Source organism: Ctenocephalides felis, unplaced genomic scaffold (genome assembly GCF_003426905.1).
Source record: "Ctenocephalides felis isolate EL2017-DRISC unplaced genomic scaffold, ASM342690v1 CF-g0.4_SCAFFOLD_03573, whole genome shotgun sequence".
NCBI classification, from domain to species: Eukaryota; Metazoa; Arthropoda; class Insecta; order Siphonaptera; family Pulicidae; genus Ctenocephalides; species Ctenocephalides felis.
This window is the reverse complement of record NW_020539727.1, coordinates 22,733,494-22,761,021: the sequence shown is the minus strand read 5'-3', so window position 1 is coordinate 22,761,021 and position 27,528 is coordinate 22,733,494. Positions and strand designations below refer to the sequence as shown.

The 27,528-nt window shown below is 27.1% G+C and overlaps 2 protein-coding genes across 3 annotated transcripts in view; one reads left to right on the top strand and one right to left on the bottom strand.

The window, feature by feature from the left end:
* LOC113389792 (bombesin receptor subtype-3-like) overlaps positions 1 to 10,103 on the top strand; it is a 35,274-nt gene extending 25,171 nt beyond the window's left edge. Inside the window, exons 4-8 of the mRNA XM_026626799.1 lie at positions 485 to 699; positions 4,367 to 4,633; positions 9,008 to 9,331; positions 9,561 to 9,638; positions 9,942 to 10,103. Coding sequence (XP_026482584.1) covers positions 485 to 699; positions 4,367 to 4,633; positions 9,008 to 9,331; positions 9,561 to 9,638; positions 9,942 to 10,103 — 1,046 coding nt within the window. The remainder of the gene's footprint in view (positions 1 to 484; positions 700 to 4,366; positions 4,634 to 9,007; positions 9,332 to 9,560; positions 9,639 to 9,941) is intronic.
* A 5,884-nt stretch (positions 10,104 to 15,987) lies between these two features.
* The window catches only part of LOC113389408 (glutamyl aminopeptidase-like), a 34,262-nt gene continuing 22,721 nt past the window's right edge, over positions 15,988 to 27,528 (bottom strand). The window contains exons 8-19 of one of the 2 annotated variants that reach the window (XM_026626443.1): positions 25,956 to 26,053; positions 25,658 to 25,792; positions 24,484 to 24,641; positions 24,275 to 24,421; positions 24,126 to 24,211; positions 21,782 to 21,909; positions 21,076 to 21,279; positions 20,936 to 21,015; positions 20,712 to 20,857; positions 20,232 to 20,364; positions 17,264 to 17,486; positions 15,988 to 16,197 (exon numbers count right to left, since the gene is read on the bottom strand). In XM_026626443.1, coding sequence (XP_026482228.1) covers positions 16,054 to 16,197; positions 17,264 to 17,486; positions 20,232 to 20,364; positions 20,712 to 20,857; positions 20,936 to 21,015; positions 21,076 to 21,279; positions 21,782 to 21,909; positions 24,126 to 24,211; positions 24,275 to 24,421; positions 24,484 to 24,641; positions 25,658 to 25,792; positions 25,956 to 26,053 — 1,682 coding nt within the window. In that variant the 3' untranslated portion in view covers positions 15,988 to 16,053. The remainder of the gene's footprint in view (positions 16,198 to 17,263; positions 17,487 to 20,231; positions 20,365 to 20,711; positions 20,858 to 20,935; positions 21,016 to 21,075; positions 21,280 to 21,781; positions 21,910 to 24,125; positions 24,212 to 24,274; positions 24,422 to 24,483; positions 24,642 to 25,657; positions 25,793 to 25,955; positions 26,054 to 27,528) is intronic. The other variant, XM_026626444.1, reaches the window with a different exon arrangement.

Sequence of the window (27,528 nt, the reverse complement as noted above, 5' to 3'; positions counted from 1 at the left end):
AATTTGAAAAACAATAATTATTATTTTTAAGTGAACGGTAAATATTAGTATAGGATATTAAAAAACGTAGATGTGGGTACAGGACAACGCCTGTCGGGTCATCTATTATATATATATATATATATATATATATATATATATATATATATATATATTGTAAATATTTTATTCTCTTACCAAAAGCAATCTCGTTAATTGACTTTCCCACTTTCCGAATTTTTCCCGAAAAAAAGTGTGTAAATGTGTTCATAACACATTTAATACTTCATGGAAGCAAAATGCTATAATTAACTTTAACGTCGAACATTATAGGGGAGCCGGGGCTTGCAATAAAATTAGGGCGACTAATGAAGCGCTCAGCATGGGGTAAAATAAGTGCAGAAAACTCCGAAATGAAATAGACAGAAAAATTATATTATATATATATATATATATATATATATATATAAAATTAGTCCTTTACCATTTTTTTTCCTTTTTCCAGTGGCGGTCACAGTGGCCTTTTTCTTTTGCTGGGCCCCCTTCCACGCCCAAAGGATGATGGCGGTCTATGGACGAACCAACGAAGTGTATCACGAAACGTATATAGCGGTATACCATGCCCTTAACCACGTTTCTGGGGTCCTTTATTACGCCTCGACATGCGTCAATCCGCTCCTGTACAACATCATGAGCAATAAATTTCGGGAAGCATTCAAGGTAATAAATATTAAAATAAATAAACTAGTGGTGTATGGCATCGTGCCTTAGGGCAAATTGCTGGAACTTCCCGTACCGTAATGAAATATTCGAGAAATTTTAAACGTTCTCAAATATATTATTACAAATACTGTAACTTTCATTATTTTTGCTATCTTGATAAATGTAAACCATAAATCAATCAATTTATCTCCAGAACATTAACAATCGTCATTTCATTTCGACTTTAATTTCAAAAAAAAAATAGTTGCCTAATTTACACAAAATTGAAAAAGTGCTCCCGTATAGTCACAGTCTAAACGCATTTGCAAATAATTCCGTGCGTCATTTTCACTTATACTGTGCTTAGCTTGGCGGCATTTTCACGTTTTTCAATAGTTTTCACAAAATCGGAAAAGTGCTCCAGTACATAAACAGTCTAAACGCAAACATTTGTACCAGAGTGGCGCTTAGACTGTGCTTAGCCTGGGTAATTTTTTGAATTTTTAATCCAAAACTACAGAAATATTTTATGGAAAATGAAAAAAGATGTAATAAATTTTTTATCCTCAAAAGCAATTGTTTTGTCAATACAAGCAGAGAGTTTTTTTAGATCATTCAAATCGGATTCTCCGTTCTCTCAAAAACTCGATTTGTACTTTCTGCACTCTTTGCTCCGTATCTCCGTAACAGCTGGACCTGCCTTTGCCAAAAACTAATCAGCACATCTCCTTATCAATAGGAATCGAATGTTTTTTGAACCATTCAAATCGGTTGATCCGTGCGCCCGAAAACGTGGACGAAATATTGTATTCATACACACAAAACACACACTATGTATGCCAAAATGTTCAGAAACTTTTGAAACGCAAAGATATATAAAAATTTTCATTTTCGATTTTTTTGCGATTACTATAACTTACCCTACGGTAAGTTAATAAATAAATAAATAAATAAATATATATATTATATATACTAGCATGCCCGGCCACGCTTTGCTGTGGCTTTTATTTGTGATAGATTTAAATTGTTTATTTCTGCAGTTTTATGGATAACAGTACTTAGTTATTTTTTGAGAGGGTGAAAATTTAGGGTTTGATGTGCTTAAATCGAGCATTATAGAAAAATAGAATATTCTTCAAATTTGATTTGATTTTCAAGTTTTATTCAAGAAGTTCAGAATCTTATTCGACACCATGGCTTTTGTCTGTTTCGACAATTGTTTAGTAAAGTTGACACATTCATACGAATGCAAAGCAATTCTCTCTAAAACTATTGTTTCAAGTGAACTACTATCTAACACACATGCGAATAAATGGAAATTTCTAAATAATCGATACTAAACTGTATGAAATATTTAAACAAAGTCGATAAAAATGATAAAAAACAATTCTCTGAGTGTTTTAGCTCTTAATATTGTCTTTTAGATAGAGGGCAATTCAATCAAAGTTTTGTATGGAAATAGCATGGAAAAATGTTCCAAAATTTTACAGAGCGTCGAATTTTCAATAAAAAATGATACGAATTTTCACTTTTAATTCATTTGTCTCTAAGTTATACCTAAAAATTTTTTTTTAATTTTCAAAATTTTTTCCATGCTATTTCCATGGAAAGTTTGATTCAACTGCGCTCTATCTAAACGTTAATATTAAGAGCTAAAACTTTCAGTGAATTCTTTTTTATCAATTTGGAACTTGGGAGCAAGGAAATTCGAAAATGTCCATATCAAGGACCACCTTAATACATACACATATGTATATTTATATTATCCCAAAGATTTATCAAAAAGTGTCGAAACAAAATTAGTTATTCCGAATGCGTTCGACGAATCGAAATGTACATTTGTTCTATTGGAAAAGGGCAGAGATTTCGTGATTAAGTACCATTCGGCCTTTTATTCGTATGTGACTAAGAGATTTATTGGTTTCATCAATGACACACAATACATACTGATACGAAGGGACAATACTTATAATTAAATCCAGCCGAAAAAAGAGAAAATCCAGGAAAAATATATAGGGCAAAATTTGAATTCGATATTTCATTCTTGAGCAATAAATATAGAAAATTCGGGACATTTTCCTGGTTTTTGTCAAATAACTCAAAAATTTCATATTAAACCTTTTCAGTTAGATAGGGTGAAACTAGATAAAATTTAGAACATTTCCTAGGGAACACTTTTATGTGCTGATTAGTTTTTGGCAAAGGCAGGTCCCGGCATTTCGAAGATACAGAGCTAAATGTGCAATAAATGGCAGTTTTTGAGAGAACTAAGCGCCACTCTGGTACAAATGTTTACCCAAGTGCGTTTAGACTGTTTATGTACTGGACACTTATCCAATTTTGTTAGAAAAACTATTGAAAAATATGAAAATGCCGCCAAGCTAAGCACAGTATAAGTAAGTGAAAATGTCGCACAGAATTTTTCGCAAATGCGTTTAGACTGTGACTATATGGGAGCACTTTTTCAATTTTGTGCAGAATGTAATATTTTTTTAAATTGAATTCGAAATGAAATGACGATTGTTAATGTTCTGTAGATGAATTGATATGATTTACATTTGATTTGCTCAGATATAACAAGATAGCAAAATTATGAAAGTTAAAGTATTTGTAATAATATATTTAAAATTTCTCGAATATTTCGTTACGGTACGGGAAGTTCCAGCAACTTGCCCTAAGGCATGATGCCATACACCACTAGTTTTATTTTTCAATAAGCACAAAAGTACTCAAATTCTTTTACTAATATTAAACATTCACGTAAACTTATAAAATATATGACCTGTTACAAAAATCAAAATATAATACCAAAAAACAAAACTAAGGCCAACTAGTATATATATATATATATATATATATATATATATATATACTAGCAAACCCGACGAACTCCGTTTCACCACTAGATGGTTTCATGAGAAAGATGAAGAAATTTTTTGTTTGTTTTATAGTTGAAGAGGAAAAATTTGATTTTATTGCACAACAGTAATGAATTTATTTCGATTACAAAAATCGAAGTATTTTTTAGTTGAACTTCTCTAAGTAAATGAAAGTGAATCCGCAAATTATCCGTTTCATTGAAGTTCTCTTTGGTAAACCACATTTTTTGTTTTTTGTTCTGACGTTAACGCAAACAAAGCGGATGGTTTTCCAACTCGTAAACAGGCAACGTATAACTGCCCATATGAAAAACAATGATTTTCTAAATAATCTATTTGAAATTTATCCCGCAAACACTAAGCGATTGGCATTGCGACTTGTTATTGCGAACCGGAAATTGCAATCGTTTGAAGTCATACGGAAGACCAGTCGGAGTCATTGGTATGTCACCAAATCGCCAGCAATTTTTGATTGAATGGTGAAATTCAGTGCGTGTACATCATTATTCTTTGCGGCAAGAATTGCTCGTTGACTTAACCGAGCATAATTCTGATAATTCTCACTAATGTCATTACTCGAATTTTTAATTACGGTGCGTGAAGTTCCAGCAGCTTGCATTAAGGCACGATGCCATGCACAACTAATTTTCTTAGCTATAAACCTTGCGGAGCCCGAGACCTTTCCAACGAATGCAAAATTGTCGAAATCGGTTCGTGCGTCCTGGAGTTATTTCGTCAGGAAGGAAAACCCGACTTATTTTTATATATATGTAGATATTACTCTCAGTTTATTTCTTATCCCCCAGTCAACCCTAGCCCAGCACTGCGGCCTAAAGCCCTCCGACTCCGTAGGGCACAAGGCGCGCTACAGCGCCCTAAGCCGCTTCGGCGCCTCAATGCGCCAGGGCTCCTCCGTGGCGGAGATGCAGGCCTCCGTCAGAACAAATCACCGCTGGAGGCAGAGCTTCAAACAGGACGACTCCGGAGGAGCCGTCGACGATGACGTCGACATTACCATGAAAAACAGCGGATATGGGGGACGACATGTTATAGCCCTTACTAGGCACCCTCAGGTAATAGATAATTGATAGGGTAAGGGGTAAGGTAATTATCCTCTAGCACCTTCACTGCACTTTTTATATATAATATATCTTATATATGAAATTCTTCTGCAACTATGTATGAATGATCCCCCTAAACTATAATTCGGATTCGCCATACACCACTAGTTTGAATAAAAAGTTTCAAGTATCGATTAACCCCACTACGATGTTTCCATGTCAATGATGTTTTGTATGCCCATACAAGTACCCATAATTGCCATTCACTTCTTATTTATTTATTTATTTATTTATTCATAAGCAAGCCGTAATCAATTATAATAGATATTATTTCAGGCCCTTGTCAAGCTTATTCATAGTTAATATCAAAAGGATAGTAATTTTATAATAATCATAGTAGCTGCACGAATTTAGCTTGAGAGCTGAAAAAAGCATTCGAACATTAAATACAATGTTCATCATATTAAAGTCTATTTGACCACCAGTCAAGCTCAAAATTCTTGCACAAAGTTGAAAGTTATACTCATTCAAAACCGTAAAACATTTAAATTAATAAAATATCAAAAGATAATTGATAGGGTAATAGATAAGGTGATGAGCCGCCAAAGGCTTTTTCCATCTTCTTATATATAAAAATGGAGCTCTCCATCAAATGATCCGCTAAAACTCGAAAACGGCTAAACCGATTTGGCCGGTCTTGGTCTTGAAAAATTCGTGCTAATCAGTAAGTTGTCGGAAAGGTGAGATATTTCAAAATCGCGTAGAAACTTTACACTTTTAATTTTCACATTTTTGTAGAAGCGTAATTTGAATAAAACAATAGGCGGTGGCTAATACGTCAAATGTCAAATGTTTTTGACACATGATGTCCAATTACGTTTAATAGGATGTTTTACGTGAATATTATTTAATTATGATTGAATTGTAGTACGTAGTTTTGTTTGTAGTTTTATTTATATACAAAAACGTTAGTAAACGTTTTGACGTAAACAAATTGGCGACTTAAAATATATTTAAAAAATACAAAGCGCTGTAACACAGTTATGAAATTATAGTATGTTATTTCTTAATATGTGTACTGTATTATAAAAATATAAAATCAAATATGTTTCCAACAGAAGAAACTAAAAAATTGCAATGCAAACTTGTATTACCCCCTTCCCTCACCAAACACGACGTTTAAAATTTTTAGAATATTTTCTTTTTGTTTGAAAATGTTTGAATTTTTTTAAAAAATTAAGGTGAAAAATAAATGCACGTGATAGTTTACCTTACTCCTGCCTTCACCAAGTGATATTTCTTAATTTTTTTATCAAAAGGGACTCTACTAACTAGCAAAACTAAGAATAAAATTACCAAAAAGGGACTCTACTGACTAGCAAACTAAAAATAAAATTACCAAAAAAGGACTCTACTGACTAGCAAACTAAAAATAAAATTACCAAAAAGGGACTCTACTGATGAGCATACTAAAAGTAACGTTAAAAAGAAACTCTACTAAAAATAAATTTACAACTAGCTGTAAGTGGAATTCTGTCCTGAGGCAATTATGGCATCGTGCCTTAAGGCAAATTGCTCGAACTTCCCGTACCGTAACGAAATGTTCGAGGAATACCGAATGTTTTCAAATAGATTATTATAAATATTGTAACATTGTCTAATATTTATAAGAATTATATAAACTAAATTACAGAGTTGAAATTATTTATAAAGTATATTAGAACTATAGTCAGAATTAAAAATAAAATCTGAAATATTTTCGATATACAAAAAGCTAAAAAAAAAAAAAAAAAAAAGGAACAATTTTTTTTCCAAAATCAATTATTTTGTTAAGACAAGCAGAAAGTTCTTTGAATCATTTAAATCGGACGCTTAGTTCTCTCAAAAATTGCCATTTTTTACATATTTAGCTCCGTATTTTCGAAATGGCTGGGCCTGCCTTTGCCAAAAACTAATAAAAACTTCTCCCAATCATTACTAATTGAATGTTTTTTAGATCATTCAAATCGGATACTCCGTTCTCTCAAAAATTTGATTTCTATTTTCTGCACTCTTTGCTCCGTATCTCCGAAACGGTTGGACCTGCCTTTGCCAAAAACTAATCAGCTCTTTTCCCTATCAATAGGAATCGAATGTTTTTTGAACCATTCCAATCGGTTGATCCGTACGCCCGAAAACGTGGGCGAAAATTTGTATCCATACATACATACACACACACACATACACACACACACACACATCCATTTTTTCTGAGGTATGCCAAAACGTTCAGAAACCTTCAAAACGTCGAGAAATGTAAAAATTTTCAATTCCGATTTTCGGCCCATTACAATAACTTACCCTACGGGAAGTTAAAAAGGGACTCTACTAACAAGCAAGTAAAAATAATATTACAAAAAAAGGATTTTTTGTTTATATTACAAATTTGTTTATATTACAAAAAGGGACTGACGAGCAAATTAAAAATTAAATTAAATGGGTCTCTACTGACGAGCAAAGTAAAAATAAAAAAATTACAAAAAAAGGATTCTACTGAACAGCAAACTAAATTTAAAATTAAAAAGGGACTCTACTGACGAGCAAACTAAATTTAAAATTATAAAGCAAGGACTCTACTGACGATCAAACTAAATAAAATTAAAAAGGGACTCTACTGACAAGCAGACTAAAAAAAAGAAAAAAATTGCAAAAAAAACTACTGACGAGCAAATGAAAAATAAAATTGCGAAAAATATAATCTGTAATCTATTTTTATTAGTTGCGTATCGACGGTTGGATATGATATGAGAAGTACTTTTGATAAATGTTTTAAAAATATACAATATTATACTAGAGCTATAAAATTTTAGTATGCTATTACCAAATATATGTACTCAATTATAAAAATATAAAATCACATATGTTTCTAACAAAAAAAGCTATAAATGTGCAATTTTGTAAACAAATGCAATCTTGCATAGCAAGTTTCCAATAGTTGCAAGTCTACGGTTTGATGAGTATTTTGAAAAATATTTAATAATATAAAACGTTATACTAGATTTACAAAATTTTAGTATGTTATTTCTTAATATGTGTACTAAATTATAAAAATATAAAATCGCACATGTTTCTCACAAAAACAGCTATAAATTTGTAATTCAGTAAAATCATATAATAGGGCTGCAAGTGTTACTACAAACTCAACAATATCAACTTTTTTGAAAATTTAATATAAAAATGCACTTTTTGGCGTTGTAGCACTCTTTTTTTGCAAATCATATTTTTCTCAAACACGGTGCTCTGAAAGATCTTGTTTGTATAATTATATACTCATTCGTATTTATAAAACATTTTCTAGGTTATATTAATTTTTATTTATATTATTTAAATTCAGAACCTAAATTTGGTATCGATCAAAGGGACACTTTGCCGAATAACATTTTCCCAGTTATAATTTCCCAGAATTTATCGAAGAATAGATAGTAATATATGAAGGTGCAGCGTTAAAAAGATCCATCAGCGATGTGTCAAAAGCCAGTAAAGTTAAGCATTGTTTAACAACAATATTTGAAAGTAGAGGGAAAAAGATGTATAACCCGCTATAACCTTGATTCTTATGACTTTGCCATCGGGAGATAAACAGTAATCTTTGAAAATCCATAATAAAAGTAGTTTCTTCCGTTGGTAGTTTTTTAGCATTAGTTAAAAATGTAATTATTTTGTAAAATATCTTTAAAATTAAAATAACACATTAAACCTGTTACAAGTTACTCCGCCTATAGGTCTAGATACAAAAAGTTCGTTCGTTTGAAATGTGTTATTTGTTGTGATATAATTGGTTTCATTATTATAATATAATTAATATTTGCTCAAATTCAAATTGGACCTTTGTGCCTTGCCCTGCTCTACATATATACTTTTCATTAAATTTACTTTAATTCATCGAATGTTACTTGAAACTTTTCAAAAAGCAGGTCAAAGAAGAAATACTTAATTCATTTTCTATCTCCCCTCCCAGAAATTTGAAATGTATAAGCTCAGTAGTACGCCTTGCTTATTATTTACAATTATACACAAAATCCAGAATCCAAAAATAATCTGAAAAACTTGAAACGTTATCAATAAGTCGAAAGACCAAAAAAAGACTTGGATTGAATTATATCATGTTTTCTATAGAAAGCGTATAAAACTTCCAGACAAACTAATGGTGTTTATTGTTTTTATAATACCTCATTGCATATAGCATTCAAACAACACATCCTTATACACTTGAAATATTAACATTTTCGATTCTCTAGAAATTGTTTAGAATATACCTTACTTAGCAAAACAACATTTGCCGGGTCAGCTAGTATAATATTCATATTCAACTATTTCCTTTACCATTAATTCCAAAACCTCTCAAAGTTTTACAGAATCCACCAACTGTCGGAGCCCAGCAGCCAATCGACAGTCTTATCTACAATCAGCAGCAAAACCGCCGAAGGAAACAACAATAATAATCTTTTTCGAAAGTCCGCCTCTGGTGACAGCAATCATCAATCCAGAAAACTGCAATCGTTCGCCGAAAGATTGAGAAACGGTGTTAGAAGTGGTAAAAGTGGTAAAAAAGAAGACCAAACACCAAGACAGATTTCCCATTCCGAATCTATCAGTAATTCTAGTTTGCAGGATTTGGACGAGGAGGAGTATTCTGGCAGTGAATTGGCCAGATATATGGCCCAGATTAATGTCTCTATAAGGTAAATAGAAAGTTGATTTTTACCAGTCGGTATAATTGGTATATGAATTTCATTTGGAAGTACGTTTGATGAACTCTAATATTAGTTTCACCAGCAGTTGACGCCAATATAAATTTACCAAGAAATGCTAGTAGACAAATTTCCTGAATAAACGATGAGATATTAATAGGATATTTTTATTTTTATAAAAATATATTAAAATTTGGTGAGTTATACAGGACAAGGATAAGTTAAATTGCGATTCCAGTGAACTTTTTGGTGCCAGCGATAACCCGAGATCTAAACATACAGAATGGGTATGCCAACGGAAGTCCGGTGTCAGGCGGCTAGAGTAAATTCGTTAACCCGAGATGTTCCCGGGGACTCGGCGTACCTTCTAAGTAGCCAACGGAAGACGTTGCACTAGAGTCTATATTTTTTTCAATACTTAATCCATGCCCAATTACCACCTACATTGTAGATGTCTTAGATCACCAGAAGAGAAATATAAAAATTAATAGAATGATGTTTCTATGAACATATAAAAATGTATTAAAATACATCATTATCAAAACTATACAAAATGTCATGACATGAATAATTGTTTTACTCTAATGAAGTATCTAAATTCAGTTCTCAAAACAACATACAATCCAGATCCAGTTCCAAAATCTAAAGTATCAAAAGACGATTTGGTGAGTAAGGACAATGAGAGGTTAAATTGCGATTCCAGTGAACTGTTTGGTGTCAGCGATAACCCGAAATCTGAACATACAGAATGAGTATGCCAATGGAAGTCCGGTGTCAGGGGGCTAGAGTAAATTCGTTAACTCGAGATGACCCGAGGACTGGGCGTACTCTTTAAGTAGCCAATGGAATACTAGTGATTAGGGCGTTGCACAAAAGTCTATATTTATAAAAAATAACACGATGTGCTTGTACATTGTTCAGAAGTAACTGGATATTAATTACTGCTGTTTACATTATTTATATTCACCTGTTTTTTTGTAAAGCTCAGTATGTATACCAAAAATAAATGGATGGGCACAAGAATAATGTATTGGGCAACTTAAAAACTAATAAAGTGGACCAAAGATTTTGTACGTGTAAGCAGCAACTAGACTACTACTGTTTCCATCACTTAAATTCATCAATTTTTTATTATAAAGGTAATATATACGTCATGGTATTCAAAACCTATTTGGAAGGCAGATTGATAAATCTACTGGAACATTTTAAGTGTTAAACCAAGTGTCCAAACTATTAGTGCAAAAACTTCAATTAACATATTACAAGATAACCTGAAAAAAGGCGAATTTCAATTGTTTCAGAAAAGACTGACTTATTTTGGTTCGACTTATTTATTAGGCGCACAACTTTGCTTCCGCCGTTTAATTCTAAGAACTTGTACTATAAAAACGGCAGCAGCAAAGTTGTAATATATATATATATATATATATATATATATATATATATATATATATATATATATATAAACAATAGGGATGTCTATAACTCTGGTGATTATTTTAAACCAAATATGTTTTTTATAATTTAATTTCTAAAGGTTTCATCAAGGTTTCATTTAGAATGAACATTCCATTAAGGAGAATGCACACAAAATCTTTAAAATTAAAATGTGAACACTAGTCGTAATTGTAATTATTTATAAAAAAATCTATTATATATTATAAATTATATTTATAGATATTTCTGGATAACCAAAACCAATAAAATTTTGCTGAAAAAACAAAATTATATTAAATAGTTATTATAATAAAACTATTAAATTTTTGGTTTTATTGGAACTATATTTTTTATATATACATTTCATATTTACATTTAGCATTATTGTAAATATATATATATATATATATATATATATATATAACTATTATACTAATTAAAAAAAATATTGACTGTACTTATATATATAAAAATTATTGTCGTATTGTTAATTTGTATTTTATGAATAAACCCGATAGATTTGATAAATATATTTTTTTATATTTTTATGAAAAGCAAGTAATTTAAAAAATTATTACATCTTTTTTTTATTTTTCATAAAATATTTTTGTAATTTTAGATTAGAAATTAAAAAAATCACCCAGGCTAAGCACAGTCTAAGCGCCACTCTGGTACAAATGATTACCCAAGTGCGTTTAGACTGTTCATGTTCGGGAGCACTTTTCTAATTTAGTGAGAAAACTATTGAAAAATGTGAAAATGCCGCCAAGCCAAGCACAGTATAAGTGAAAATGTCGCACAAAATTATTTGCAAATGCGTTTCGACTGTGACTATACGGGAGCACTTTTTCAATTTTGTGTAAATTTGGCAACTAAACTATTTTTTTGAAATTGAATTCGAAATGAAATGACGATTGTTAATGTTCTGGAGATAAATTGATTTATGATTTTAACATTTGATTTGCTCAGATATAACAAGATAGCAAAAATAATGAAAGTTACAATATTTGTAATAATATTTTTGAAAACGTTTAAAATTTCTCGAATATTTCATTGCGGTACGGAAAGTTCCAGCAATTTGCCTTAAGGCACGATGCCATACACCACTAGTTATTTTTTTAATAAATGGAAGTCTGTGTACATTTTTTTTATTCATTAGTATACCAAAATCTAGTACAACAATACGATTACCATTTTTAGAGAATGTGCAAGATTTTAGACAATTTACTACATTTTTAAATAATTTACAACATTTTCAGACAATTTACAATACTTTCAGACAATTTACAACACTTTTGAACAATAAATTCAGATTTTTTTAATTATCCATTTAAATTTCAAATTTGAATTGCTTAAAAAAACATAAATTGTTTAAAAAAAAATAGAAATTGTTTAAAAAAACATAGAAATTGTTTAAAAAAACATAGAAATTGTTTTAAAAAACATAAATTGTTTTAAAAAAATAGATATTGTTTAAAAACATAGATATTGTTTAAAAAAACATAGAAATTGTTTAAAAAAACATAGAAATTGTTTCAAAAAACAGAAAATTGTCAGGACATGCTTTAAATCTAAAAATGTTTAAAAACAGTCAGAAAATGTTAACAAAACAGAAACTGTTTAAAAGTGTCAGAAAATATTGTAAATTGCTAGAAAATATAAATGTATAGAAATGTGAATGGTATACAAATCAAACTAAAATAAAATAAAATCTCTATTTTAACTGCATTTCAACATTAGTAAGATTGACAAGGCAACATTTCTTCGAATTACATATCGAGGTTTTTATTTGGGGCCTCACGTGCTGTCAAAAAAGTCTGCAAGGAGGGGCATAATAAATAGAAATAAAAGGGTAATGCTACCTTGAACAGAGAAATAGAATTATATCTAAAAAATGGAACATTGAACCAGAAGTTACTAAATCCCAAGATCTTATCGTTTCATTAAGAAGCCACACAAGGCCTGATAAAAAAATCTAATAATGCATATAGATAGTAAACCATTACATAATAATGAAAAAGGAATAAATAGATTTAAAATTGAAGTACCTGAACTGCCTCATAGGAAGATCATCCAAACTTTGATTACAAAATAAGCTTCTCGATGATAATTCCAATATTGAAACAATATTTGTATAATTCAAAAAGCCCAAAACAAAATACTGAGAATGATTTGCAGCATTTGATGGGTTTATATATACTCCACGAGGACCTAAAAATTTCCAATAGAAGTCATTAGAAGCAGAAGGTTGATTGTTCGAAAGAAATTGGATACATATGTCAATCCTAACTAGTCGAAAAACTAAAGAGAAAATGTCTGAGTGATCTATGATCCAGAACATAATTCTGCAAGTTATTTATAATTACTATTTACTCATTGATTTATTCCTATTTCTTTTACTAGATTTTTTAACTTCCCTTAGGGTAAGTTATAGTAATCGAGAGGTTTCTGGACATTTTGGCATACTTTACAAAAAATGGATGTATGTAAAATGTAAAAAATAATTTCTGGTACGGGAAGTTCCAGCAATTTGCCTTAAGGCACGATGCCGTGCGCCCCACTAGTTTTATTTTGATTTTCAACATCTTTACTTGTAACTTATAGGTTATGTTGTCAAAATATAACTTAGAAGTGCATATATAACTTTTAAGTATAAAAAAAATCTGAATTGGCAATCGATGCATCAAAACTGACTACTAAATCACAAGCAAAAATCAGCACGAACCCATAAAACACCTTCTTAACAAAATATTCAAATGTCTATATACTAAATGTCTATTACCATACCTTTCAATTACCATCCAATCCGCCGCTCGAGACTCCTAAGGGGGCTCCACTCTTCTTGCATCACAAAATATTTCTTGCACAACTAACTACATTATTTCTATATTACTCACTTCTTTTTTATTTGACCATTTTGAAAGAACTAAGACGCCTTCAACAAGTTTTGACAGGACGCCATTGATGCGTAAGATGTGCAACTTCAGAGTTGTCGATCGGTAAATAGTAGCGCCAATTTCAAATTTGAATTTTGACAAAATGATATATGCAAATTGTTATAATTTAAATTCACGTTTGTAACGCATTGCAAATATATTAAGTATTGAAGTAAAACTTTTTTGTTGTTGTACGAGATGGCATTTAAGTAAATATAAATACATCATATAACAATTTTGAATAATGTTCATCAGTAATATGGTAACACTTGTAATGCACACATTTATTAGTGTCGACCATTATACACATTTATATAATGATAAATTATAAATTATATATTTATAATAGCATTAAAAATGTGTATAATATTTAAAAACAATAATGCAATCAAAGTCATACTTCAAATATGACATGATCGGTTTGTCATTGTAATTAGCATTTAGGATTCGAGCTTTTATTAGAGAAATGGAGTGATTGCTGATTAATAAATTCACACAGTAAACTTGTAACAAATAAATAGCTTATTTATAGCATAGATATCTATTATAAAGTATATCTGTATATAAATGATACAAACCTACACAAACTATTCTTGTTCTTCAACTCTTGTTTAGATTAATAAATCTGAATATCAAATGAATATAAATAGTTTATTTATAGCATAGATATCCATTATATATATATATATATATATATATATATATATATATATATATCTGTATATATATGGTACACACCTACACAAACTATTCTTGTGCTTCAACTCTTGTTTAGATTAATAAATCTGAATATCAATTTATTCTTCATTATGCAACTTTGTAATACTTAGCATGATCGAAAAATATGTAGACTTTATCTAAACTTCCAAAAATATCTGAGATGTAATTCTGAAAAAGATATATCTTCGTACAGGTGTATTGCTTCAATATTTTTTATTATTTACAAAAATGCAGATAATTATTATGTTAAACAACGCCTAAACAAATATTGTTTTTGCAACTTCACTCATCATGTAATTGTGTTTGAAGTACTTCATGTAATGAAAATTAACATACATTCATTGACTGCTTGTATTTTTTTTTACTTTTTTGCTGACGATATAATCTCATTCTTTGAACAGCTGTAATATCTGTCTTGCCTAAAAAATATTTTCCATTTTGATTTGTTTTTTGTTTTAAATCTTGTTTATATATTTATTTAATTATTAATTTGCTCTTATTTCTTTAATTAATTTGCTCTTATTTCTTATTTTATTTATTTGATTTATAAAATCAAATCAGTGTTAAATTGAACCATATAATATAAATTGTAATATAAAAGATATACAAAATATATCAATTTTTATTTATACAAATTACAAAATTTTACACACATTATTGCTCCATTCTTTAAAATAAAAACAGACAGAGGAATACCTTGAAATTAAATTAATAACATAAATATGCACATACTTTATTTATTTAATAAAAAAATAATAACCTGTATAGTTTTATGATTTTGTTCGACTTTTAACACCAAAGAGCACTTATAAATATATATATATATATATTATATATATATATATATATATATATATTAGGGTGGTCCTTAACAAGGACATTTTCGAATTTCTTTGCTCCCAGGAGCGAAATTGCTTCCAAATCAAAAAAAAATGATTCTCTGAAAGTTTTAGCTCTTTTTATAAACATTTAGATAGAGCGCACAATAAAAATTACTTGCATCTGTTTGTTACTAATATGTGCTCAAGAAATGTCAATCTATAAATTCGTGCGCCATCTGTGATCATTCAAATCGTATGATACATAAGAATATTTATAAACCACATAACATGCACATAACCTCTTATTAAATACATGTGAGCTGTTCTATAAATCTATTCATCATGGCATCAAGAATAATTTTGCAGCAAAATATTTATTTAATTGGTGACGATATTTTGCTGCAAAATTATTCTTGATGCCATGATGAATAGATTTATAGAACAGCTCACATGTATTTAATAAGAGGTTATGTGCATGTTATGTGGTTTATAAATATTCTTATGTATCATACGATTTGAATGATCACAGATGGCGCACGAATTTATAGATTGACATTTCTTGAGCACATATTAGTAACAAACAGATGCAAGTAATTTTTATTGTGCGCTCTATCTAAATGTTTATAAAAAGAGCTAAAACTTTCAGAGAATCATTTTTTTTTGATTTGGAAGCAATTTCGCCCCTGGGAGCAAAGAAATTCGAAAATGTCCTTGTTAAGGACCACCCTAATATATATATATATATTTATATATATATATATATATATATATTTATTTATTTATTTAAATTATTTCCTCTCATTCAACCATTTTGCAACACTGTCTTTGTTAACTTTTAACCATTTTATATTATTGGAAACAGTTTCCAGGGCTTGTTTTCGAGCAGCAGCTCCTGCTCCAGCCTCCGGAAATTTGGCGAAGAATTCATTCATCTGAAAAATAAAATTTTAAGCCCATTTGAATAAAATTTGAATTTGAATTCGATATTTCATTCTAATAATTAGAAAATTCGGGATAATTTTTTGGTTTTTGTCAAATAACTCAAAAATTTCACATCAAACCTCCCTTTTTAAGTTATACAGCGTGAAACTAGATAAAATTTACAACATTTGCATTAAAACAGTTATATACCACCCGATATAAAAATTTTGAATAAAACGACTTTAGATTCGATTCTTTGGTTGTTTTCCATGCCATCTAACAAAAACTTTTCAATTTTTCCTATTAAAGTTTGCATGAAAAATATTTCATCCTAAATTCCTAGAACATTTAAAAAAAATCTTACACACTTTATAACTTACAATTGTAAAAAATTAAAGGATTACACATTTTTTTAATTAATAAATAATATCAAATTATTATAGTTATCTAAAAATAATTTCTTTCTAAAGAAATTGGGAAGTAGAGTTAGAATAAAATTTAGTATAAAACTATGAAAAATATTTGCTTAATAGTTTTTAAAGTATTCAATATTTTTTAATACAGTCTTTGGTAAAGTTGGACAATATTAAATTGTTCATAACTTTTCTTAGTAATAAAATTTTCTATAAACAAAATTATTCCATCAAAAAATAAAATGTCAGTCATTAAGTAATTTTTAGTAATATTGGTACTGGCATCGCATGTTTTTTGTTACTATTTGTTTGATAACTTTTTAAATATTCAATATTTTTTAATAAAAATAGTTAGAGCGAAACTAGATAAAATTTCCAACATATTCATGCTAACAGTTATATACACTCCTATATAAAAGTTTTGAATAAAACGACTTTGAATTCGATATTTCATTCTTAAGCAATAAATATAGAAAATTCGGGTCATTTTTTTTGCTTTTTGTCAAATAACTCAAAAATTTCACATGAAACCACCCCTTTTAAGTTAGATAGGGTAAAACTAGATAAAATTTACAACATTTCCATTAAAACACTTTTATACACTCCTATACAAAAATTTTGAATTAATTACAATTTTGTATCATCTTTCAAATCGTCTTTTTACCTCTTTTAGCCTATCTTCAGTAGTAAATCTATCGGTAACAGATGGAATAAGTCTGCCCAAATTTCTTTCCCCCAATCCGAATCTGTCGATCATTTTTTGCCAATTGTCCTGGACGTATTTCCAGGTTGCATCTGTACTTAAAGGATTTGCAGAAATTGAGGACATGCATTTGAAATAATCCTGACCTCGGACGTTTTCTTCTAACCAGGCCAAATCTGTATATCTGGGGAGGAAAAAAATTATAAAAATTGATAAAAATTGATAAAAATTAGGTATAAATTTAGATAAAAATGGTATAGAAACATGATTTTTAGTGTAATAAGTTTTTTGAAGTTTGAACTAAATATTTAAGTAAATAAATGTATATACTTTAGTATAAAATTATTATTTAAAATCTCTTTTTAGTCAATAAGAATCTTCTGAGCTAATATATACAACAAAGATTTCAAAATTCGTTAAAAATAATTTAAAATTGAATGAAATGGTAATTTTAATACTAATAATTTTTTTTGAAGTTTAAGCTATTTATTAAAGTTATAAATGTTTATTTTAGTATATATTTATTAGTTAAAATCGCTTCTAATACAAACATTATCATCGCCTTGTGATATTTCTGAAGACGATTTATAGTAGAGTTTGAAAAATTCATAAAAAATATTTGCAACTTAGTAAAGGCGATGTTTTGGGAAATACATATTATTTTAAGGTTTTAACTAAATATTTAGATTACAAAAAATATATACTTTAGTACAATTTTTTTAATTTAAAATCGTTTTTTAGTAATAATGTCGCGAGTAAATTTAAGAACCAGATAAATATAATAAAAAGTTTAAAAATCGTTAAAAATTATTTAAATTTAACGAAAAGCATAATTAATAGTGTGAGGGATATTTCTGAAGTTTTAACTAAATATATAAATATTAAAATATATGTACTTTAGTACAAATTTATAATTTAAAATCGTTTTATAATTTGAATGTCGCGAGTACGTTCAAGAAGCAGATAAATCTACCAAGTTTAAAAATCGTTAAAAGTTATTTAAATTTAACTAAAAGCATAATTAATAGTATGAGGGATATTTTTAAAGTTTTAACTAAATTTATAAATAATAAAATATATATACTTTAGTACAAATTTAGGATTTAAAATCGTTTTTTACTTAAAATGTCGCGACTAAGTTTAAAAAGCAGATAAATCTACCAAGTTTAAAAATCGTTAAAAATTATTTAAATTTAACCAAAAGCATAATTGATGGTGTAAAAGATATTTTTAACGTTTTAACTAAATATATAAATATTAAAATATATAAACTTTAGTACAAATTTATGATTTAAAATCGTTTTATAGTCAAAATGTCATGAGTAAGGTACCTTTTAAGAAGCAGATAAATATAACAAAAAGTTAAAAAAAAAATCGTTAAAAATTATTTTAATTTAACAAAAAGCATAACTAATAGTGTGAAGCGTATTTTTAAGGTTTTACCTAAATATATAAATATTAAAATGTATATAATTTAGTACAAATTTATAATTTAAAATCGTTTTTTAGTTAAAATGACACGAGTAATTTTAAACAGCAGATAAATCTAATAAAAAGTTAAAAAATCGTTAAAAATTATTTAAATTTAACCAAAAGCATAATTAATAGTGTGAAGCGTATTTTTAAGGTTTTAGCTAAATATATAAATATTAAAATATATATACTTTAGTACAAATTTATGATTTAAAATCGTTTTTTAGTTAAAATGTCGCGAGTAAGTTTAAGAAGCAAATAAATCTACAAAGTTTAAAAATCGTTAAAAATTATTTAAATTTAACAAAAAGCATAATTAATAGTGTGAAAGATATTATTAAAGTTTTAACTAAATATATAAATATTAAAATATATGTACTTTAGTACAAATTCATAATTTAAAATCGTTTTTTAGTTAGAATGTCACGAGTAAGTTTAAGAAGCAGATAAATCTACCAAGTTTAAAAATCGTTAAAAATTATTTAAATTTAACTTAAAGCATAACTAATAGTGTGAAGGATATTTTTAAGGTTTTAACTAAATATATAAATATTAAAATATATAAACTTTAGTACAAAATTATGATTTAAAATCGTTTTTTAGTTAAAATGTCGCGAGTAAATTTAAGAAGCAGATAAATGTACTAAGTTTAAAAATCGTTAAAAATTGTTTAAATTTAACGAAAAGCATAATTAATATTATGAAAGATATTTTTAAGGTTTTAACTAAATATATAAATATTAAAATATATATACTTTAGTACAAATTTATGATTTAAAATCGTTTTTTAGTTAGAATGTCACAAGTAAGTTTAAGAAGCAGATAAATCTACCAAGTTTAAAAATCGTTAAAAATTATTTAAATTTGACCAAAAGCATAATTAATAGTGTGAGGGATATTTTTAAAGTTTTAACTATATATAAATATTAAAATATATATATACTTTAGTACAAATTTATGATGTAAAATCGTTTTGTAATTTGAATGTCGCGAGTACGTTTAAGAAACAGACAAATCTAATAAAAAGTTAAAAAATCGTTAAAAATTATTCAAATTTAACGAAAAGCATAATTAATAGTGTAAAAGATATTTTTAACATACTAACTAAATATATAAATAATAAAATATATATACTTTAGTACAAATTTATGATTTAAAATCGTTTTTTAGTTAGAATGTCACGAGTAAATATACAAAATTGTTTGATCAATAATTGACACAGTTTTTGTGACTCAGTAACAATTTTATAAAGTGCTTTAGGAATTAACAAAACGCTTTATAATTTTAAAAAGTGCATAAATAATAAATATATATTATTTATAAATTCATATTGTGCAAACGAAAAAAGACCTCTCAGGTAAAAATTATTTTTTTTAGCATTTAATAAAGTGTATCCATTCAATTTATTTAAAAATTTACTATTTTTGTATTGAAGTAAATTTAAATAAGTACTAACTTTTTAAGAACATCAGCATCTTGTATAAAGGACAATCCATCCATTAATTTTTCCTTTTCAGAAGCATCTCCTTCATTTTTGAATCTGTCCCAAACAATATCCCAAATTTGTTTTGTTCCAGCTTGTTTCATTCCTTGAAAAAAAAAAATTAATATAAATAATAATATTATTATTAAATAAGACAAATTTTCGAACGGATTCTGTAAAACATTAGAGGCTTGTAGCACTCTCTTAAGATTAGTCTGTGGTACGCATTTTTACGTTTTAGCAAATATCTCAAAAAATACTTGATTTAGCAAAAAGTTTTCTTAACAAAAGTTGTAGCTAATAAAATTAGCAACATTTTTTGTAAATATACTATCAATCTATCTGTCACCATAATTGTATCACAAAGCCCACAACCCATTAAAGCAAATTCATAAACCACCAGCACATTTTTGAGCCTTCAGGCAAGAATTATTATTTTTTGATTATTATTACCATAATTGTATACTAAAGTGCGCAAGTCAGGATGAGGAATATTTTCAGCATCAGCTATCCAGTCCAAAAATAATTTCCCAGCTTCTTCCAAACATTTTTGGTGTCCCATTGCACAAGCCAAATTTAATAATTTTACTCTGAGATGTCTAGAGAAAAAAATTAAATACAGTTAATATTATGTTGTTTTTTTTTTAAATATTTAAATATAAATATGTAAGACTTACTTATCCAAATGTTTCTCATCATCATCGACATCCCATTTTATTTTACCATAAGCAGGCTGAATAATTTCCAGTGCATATTTCTAACAAAAGAAAAATCTACATTATTTTTTTCCTATTACAAGGGTATTCCCCTATCTTACCGTAAATTTCTCATAAACTTCAGTTCCAAAGAGCAATTTTTTCAAAGAATAAAATTCAGTAGAAGCAACTGCCCATGGAACATAATGCATTTCATTTGCTAAATAAGTTGTCATCTCCAAAGCAGTCGAATAGGGCAACAAAGTTGCTTCGGCCAAAGAAAAGGCATCATTTAATAAATGGGCTCTGTCTGAGGCTGAAAAACTCTAAAAAAATAAAAAAAACATTAGAATCCTAAATTTTATATTCATTTGTCACCATATAAAAGCTCTAAATCTTTCCAGACAAACGTGGTTCAAAAATTATGAACATAAACAGAATATGACATTCGGTGTTCCTCAGGGTTCAATCCTTGAACCACAAATATTTTTTATCTGGTTCAAAAACTTACAATTATTCTTCTCTTCATTCAAAAGCTCAAAATCTATCTAAACCACCGTGGTTCAAAAATTATGAAGACTAAGAGAATATAACATTCGGTGTTCCTCAAGGTTCGATCCTTGGCCCACAAGTATTTTTTATATAGTTCAAAAACCTACAATTATTCTTCTCTTCATTCAAAAGCTCAAAATCTATCTAAACCACCGTGGATCAAAAATTATCAAGACAAACAGAATATAACATTCGGTGTTCCTCAGGGTTCGATCCTTGGCCCACAAATATTTTTTTATCTACACAAAACTTGTGTTTTGTAGTTCAAAAACTTACAATTATCCTTTTCTTCATGGCATTGCTCAATTTTTTCCACATTTCTTCAGAATAATTGACTCTGTAGTATCCGATTTGATCTTTGTTGAGTTTTATCCATTCGACATCCTCGGCTACTTGAATTGTCTCTAAAAAATAAAATAAATGGAGAAAATAGTATTTTGTGTTAAAATAAAATATTTTAGGGTTTTAACTATGGATTTAAATGATGAAATATGTTTAGCGTAGAATAAAATTATCAGGTAAAATAATTTTTAGTCCGACGTTGTGATTTTTATTTATTTATTTATTTTCAAAGTAGAAATCTATATTCGTATTAAAAAAATTCATTAAATTACTTTAAAATAAAATAAATGAATATTTTATGTTTTAGTAAAATATTTTAAGGTTTTAACTATAGATTTGAATAATAAAATATATATAGTAGAGAATAAAATTATCAGATAAATTATTTTTTTAGTTTGACGTCACCACGAGCAAGTGATTTTTGAAGTAGAAATATATATTCATATTAAAAATTCATTAAATTACTTTAAAATAAAATAAATGAATATTTTATGTTTTAGTAAAATATTTTTGGGTTTTAACTAGAGATTTGAATATTAAATTATATATGCTATAGAATAAATTTATTGTCTAGAATCATTTTTAGTGTAGACTCATTTGGGTGTAAGCTCATATTTAAAAATTCATAACTACCAATCTGTTCAAGCTAAAACTTTAATTTTGGCTTTAATCCAAAGCTAAAATATTATATTTACGTATAATAATAGTTTAAACAAAAAATTGCTAACAAAGTCTAATGAAAAACGTGCTTTTGCAATCACTCTTGTCACTCACAAATTTTTAGAGTCGACTCATTTTGGTGTAAGCTCATTCTTAAACATTCGTAACTACTAATCTGTTCATGCTAGAACTTTAATTTTGGTTCCAATCCAAAGCTAAAACATTATATTTACATATAAAAATAGTTGAAACCAAAAATTGCTAACAAAGTTTTATGGAAAACGTGCTTTTGCAAACACTCTCGTCACACACAAATTTTTAGTGTAGACTCATTTTAGTAAGCTCATTTTTAAAAATTCGTAACTACCAATCAGTATAATCTAGAAATTTATTTTTTGTTACAATCCAAAGCTAAAACATCATATTATTATATAAAAATAGTTGAAACAAAAAATGGCTAACAAAGTTTTATGAAAATCGAGCTTTTGCAAACGCTCTTGTCACTAACAAATTTTTAGTGTAGACTCATTTTGGTGCAAGCTCATTTTTAAAAATTCGTAACTACCAAACCGTTCAAGCTTAAACTTTAATTTTTGTTTCAATCCAAAGCTAAAACATCATATTATTATATAAAAATAGTTTAAACAAAAACCTACTAACAAAGTCTTATGGAAAACATGCTTTTACAAACGCTCTTTTGTCACTCACAAATTTTTAGTGTCGACTTATTTTGGTGTAAGCTCATTTTTACAAATTCGTAACTACCAATCTGTCCAAACTAAAACTTCAATTTTTGTTTCATATTAAATCTAAAACATTATATTTTCATATAAAAATAGTTTAGACAAAAAGTTGCTAACAAAATTTAATGGAAATCGCTCTTGTCACTCACAAATTTTTAGTGTGAACTCATTTGGGTGTAACCTCATTTTTGAAAATTCGTAACTACCAATCTGTTCAAGCTAAAACTTTAATTTTTGTTTTAATCCAAAGCTGAAACATCATATTATTATAAAAAAATAGTTTAAACAAAAAGTTGCTAACAAAATTTTATGGAAAACATGCTTTTGTAATCACTCTTATGTCACACACAAAATTTTAGTGAAATTCGATGTAGACTCAATTTTGAAAATTTATAATTACGAATCAGTATGAGCTAAAACTTTAATTTTTATTTCAATTCAAAGCTAAAATATTATATTTACATTTAAAAATAATTTAAACAAAAAGTTGCTAACAAAGCTTTATGGAAAACGTGCTTATGCAAACGCTCTTGTCACTAACAAATTTTTAGTGTAGACTCATTTTGATGTAAGCTCATTTTTAAAAATTCGTAACTACCAATCAGTATGAGCTAAAACTTTAATTTTGGTTACAATCCAAAGCTAAAACATTATATTTACATATAAAAATAGTTTAAACAAAAACTTACTAACAAAGTTTTATAGAAAACGTGCTACATACAAACTTCTAGTTTCGACTCACTTAGGCGTAAGCTCATTTTCGAAAATTCATAACCACCAATCCATTCACGCTAAAAACTACATTTTCATTTCATTCTAAAGCTAAAACCCCAAAATTTCACACAAAAATAATCTAAATACTAAATTACACATACTTGCAGCATCTTCCCTCGGGAACCATTCAAGTTTATAATCGTCTTTAACATTCGTGATGTACGTTATTGGAATTTCCCATCGGTAACTAAAATAAAACAAATATAAACAATAGCAATATTTTTGTTGATATGTAAATATATCCATTTACTTGTATGGTGAAGGTTCAGCCTGACTTTCCTTATCAGGATCAGCCAAAAAACGCTTTTGTGTCAAGACAAATTCGCCAGGTTTATCACCTTTTGTGACAGTGACTACTGGTAAACCCATTTGCCTTGTCCAGGTGTCCATGATTTTACTAAAAAAAATAATATAATAATAATACATGATTATATAATTATTATTTATTATTTTACTGACGTTAAATCCATTTCATCCTTGACAATTATTTGCAATTGGTGCAGAAGATCAGTTGTCCTTGCATTTCCATATTGATGAGCTTTTAGATAGGCTGTGATTCCTTTGGCAAAACGATCCATTCCGACGAAATTTTCTAACATCCTGATGACACTTGCACCCTGTAATAAAAATATAAATATTAATTGACAGATAATCGAATAATAAAATATATATGTTAAAGAATAAATTTATTATCTAAATTCGTTTTTTAGTTTAAAGTTACCACGAGCAAGTGATTTTCAAAGTAGAAAAATATATTCATATTAAAAAATGTATGAAATTACTTTAAAATAGCATAAATGAGTATTTTATATTTTAGTAAAATATTTTACTGTTTTAACTATATATTTGAATAATAAATGATATATGCTATAGAATAAATTTATTACCTAAAATATTTTTTTAGTTTGAAGTTACCACGAGAAATATATTTTCAAAGTCGAAGTTTGAAAAATTATTAAATTTAATTCAAAATAGAATAAATGAGTATTTTATCTCTTGGAAAAACATTTTAAGGTTTTAACTAGAGATTTAAATAATAAAATATATATGCTATAAAATAAATTTAATATCTAAATTAATTTCTTAGTTTGACGTTACCACGAGCAAGTGATTTTCAAAGTAGAAAAATATATTCATATTAAAAAATTTATTAAATTACTTTCAAATAGAATAAATGAGTATTTTATGTTCTGGTAAAATATTTTAAGGTTTTAACTAGAGATTTGAATAATAAATTATATATACTATAGAATAAATTAATTATTTAAATATTTTTTTAGTTTGAGGTGACCGCGAGCGATCGAACTTATACGAATTTATAAATACGTAGTAAAAAGTTTAAAAATTTATAACTTCCGATCAGTTTATGCTAAAACTTTAATTTTTGTTTCATTCTAAAGCTAAAACATTATATTTACATATAAAAATAGTTGAAACAAAAAATTGCTAACAAAGTCTTATTGAAAACGGGCTTTTGCAAACGCTCTTGTCACTAACAAATTTTTAGTGTGGACTCATTTTGGTGTAAACTCATTTTTGAAAATTCATAACTACCAAACCGTTCAAGCTAAAACTTTAATTTTTGCATCATTCTAAAGCTAAAATATTATATTTACATATGAATTTTTTTTACCTTGTCGTATGTTATGGCATCAAAAATTTCTGTAATTTGCGAAGGCGTCTCCACCGTTTGGACAATTGGATGAGATCCTAAAGTTCCATCTAATTTCATCACACTATGAACAGTACTTGGTAAAAATTGTTCCAACTGGATAAAAAAAATATTAACTTAATAGAAATATTTTAAAAAAAATTGAAAAAGATATAAATCATGCGAAAACTGACTTGAATTACACTTAGATTTTTATCATTTTTTTTTTTTTGAAAAATTTATAAATAAATTATTAAAAATAAGTAAAAATTCATATTACCAATCCCCAATCTTTGTACACTTGATCTATTCCTTTATTTTGCATATAACTAGCAAAACCTTCATTTAGCCAAAGTTCGTTCCACCAATCCATAGTGACTGAAATTTTATTTATTTTATTTATTAATTTTATTATTATTATTATTTACTTTTAATTCTTATTAAATCATCACACTGCATTTTAATGAAAATACTATCCTTCATTTTGTACTCTTTTTTATATAAATTTATGTTATTGTTCATCATTGTAATTAAATATTGTAATTTAAAAAAATAATAATAAAATAAATAAATAAATAAAGGGTTAATTAAATATATAAATAAAGGGTTAATTAAATAAATAAATAAATTGACAGACTAATAAATATATATAAATAAATATAAATACCAAAATTTACATCAAAATGCTCACAAATGTTGAAAATTTATTTTTGCTTAAGGGCAGATTTTGACGCCAATTGTTTTTTTTTTGTATATATTTATTAAAAATAATTTTATATAAGTATAGTTAATATTTTTATATTGTAAAAACGTGCAATATCAAAATTTAAAAAAAAAAGATTTTTATACCAATTTTTTTTAAAAAAATTGGATTTTATCGATTTTTTTTGCATATTTTCAGTCACTCATGAATTTGGGCAAAACGCTCTCTGGCTCTGATAGAAATATATATTTATATTAAAAAAATTATAAAATTACTTTAAAATAAAATAAATGAGTATTTTATGTTTTGGTAAAATATTTTAGGGTTTTAACTATAGATTTAAATAATAAAATATATATAGTATAGAATAAATTTATTATTTAAATTAATTTTTAATTCGACGTTGTGATTTTCAAAGTAGAAATTTATATTCATATTAAAAAATTTATTAAATTACTTTAAAATAGAATAAGTGAGTATTTTATGTCTTGGTAAAATATTTTACGGTTTTAACTGTGGATTTTAATAATAAATTATCTAAATTATCTAAATTATCTAAATTAATTTCTTAGTTTGACGTTACCACGAGCAAGTGATTTTCGAAGTAAAAATATATATTAATATTAAAAAATTGATTACATTATTTTAAACTAGAATAAATGAGTATTTTATGTCTTGGTAAAATATTTTAGGGTTTTAACTATAGATTTGACTATTAAAATATATATGCTATAGAATAATTTTATTATATAAATTCGCTTTTTAGTTTGACGTTACCACGAGCAAGTGATTTTCAAAATAGAAATATATGTATTCATATTAAATTTTTTTTAAATTACTTTAAAATAAAATAAATAAATATTTTATGTCTTGGTAAAATATTTTGGGGTTTTAACTTTAGATTTGACTATTAAAATATATATGCCATAGAACAAATTTATTATCTAAATTCGTTTTTTAATTTGACGTTACCACGAGCAAGTGATTTTCAAAATAGAAATATATATTCATATTAAAAAATTTATAAAATTACTTTAAAATAGAATAAATGAGTAGTTTATGTTTTGGTAAAATATTTTAGGGTTTTAACTATAGATTTGACTATTAAAATATATATGCTATAGAATAAATTTAGTATTTAAATTAATTT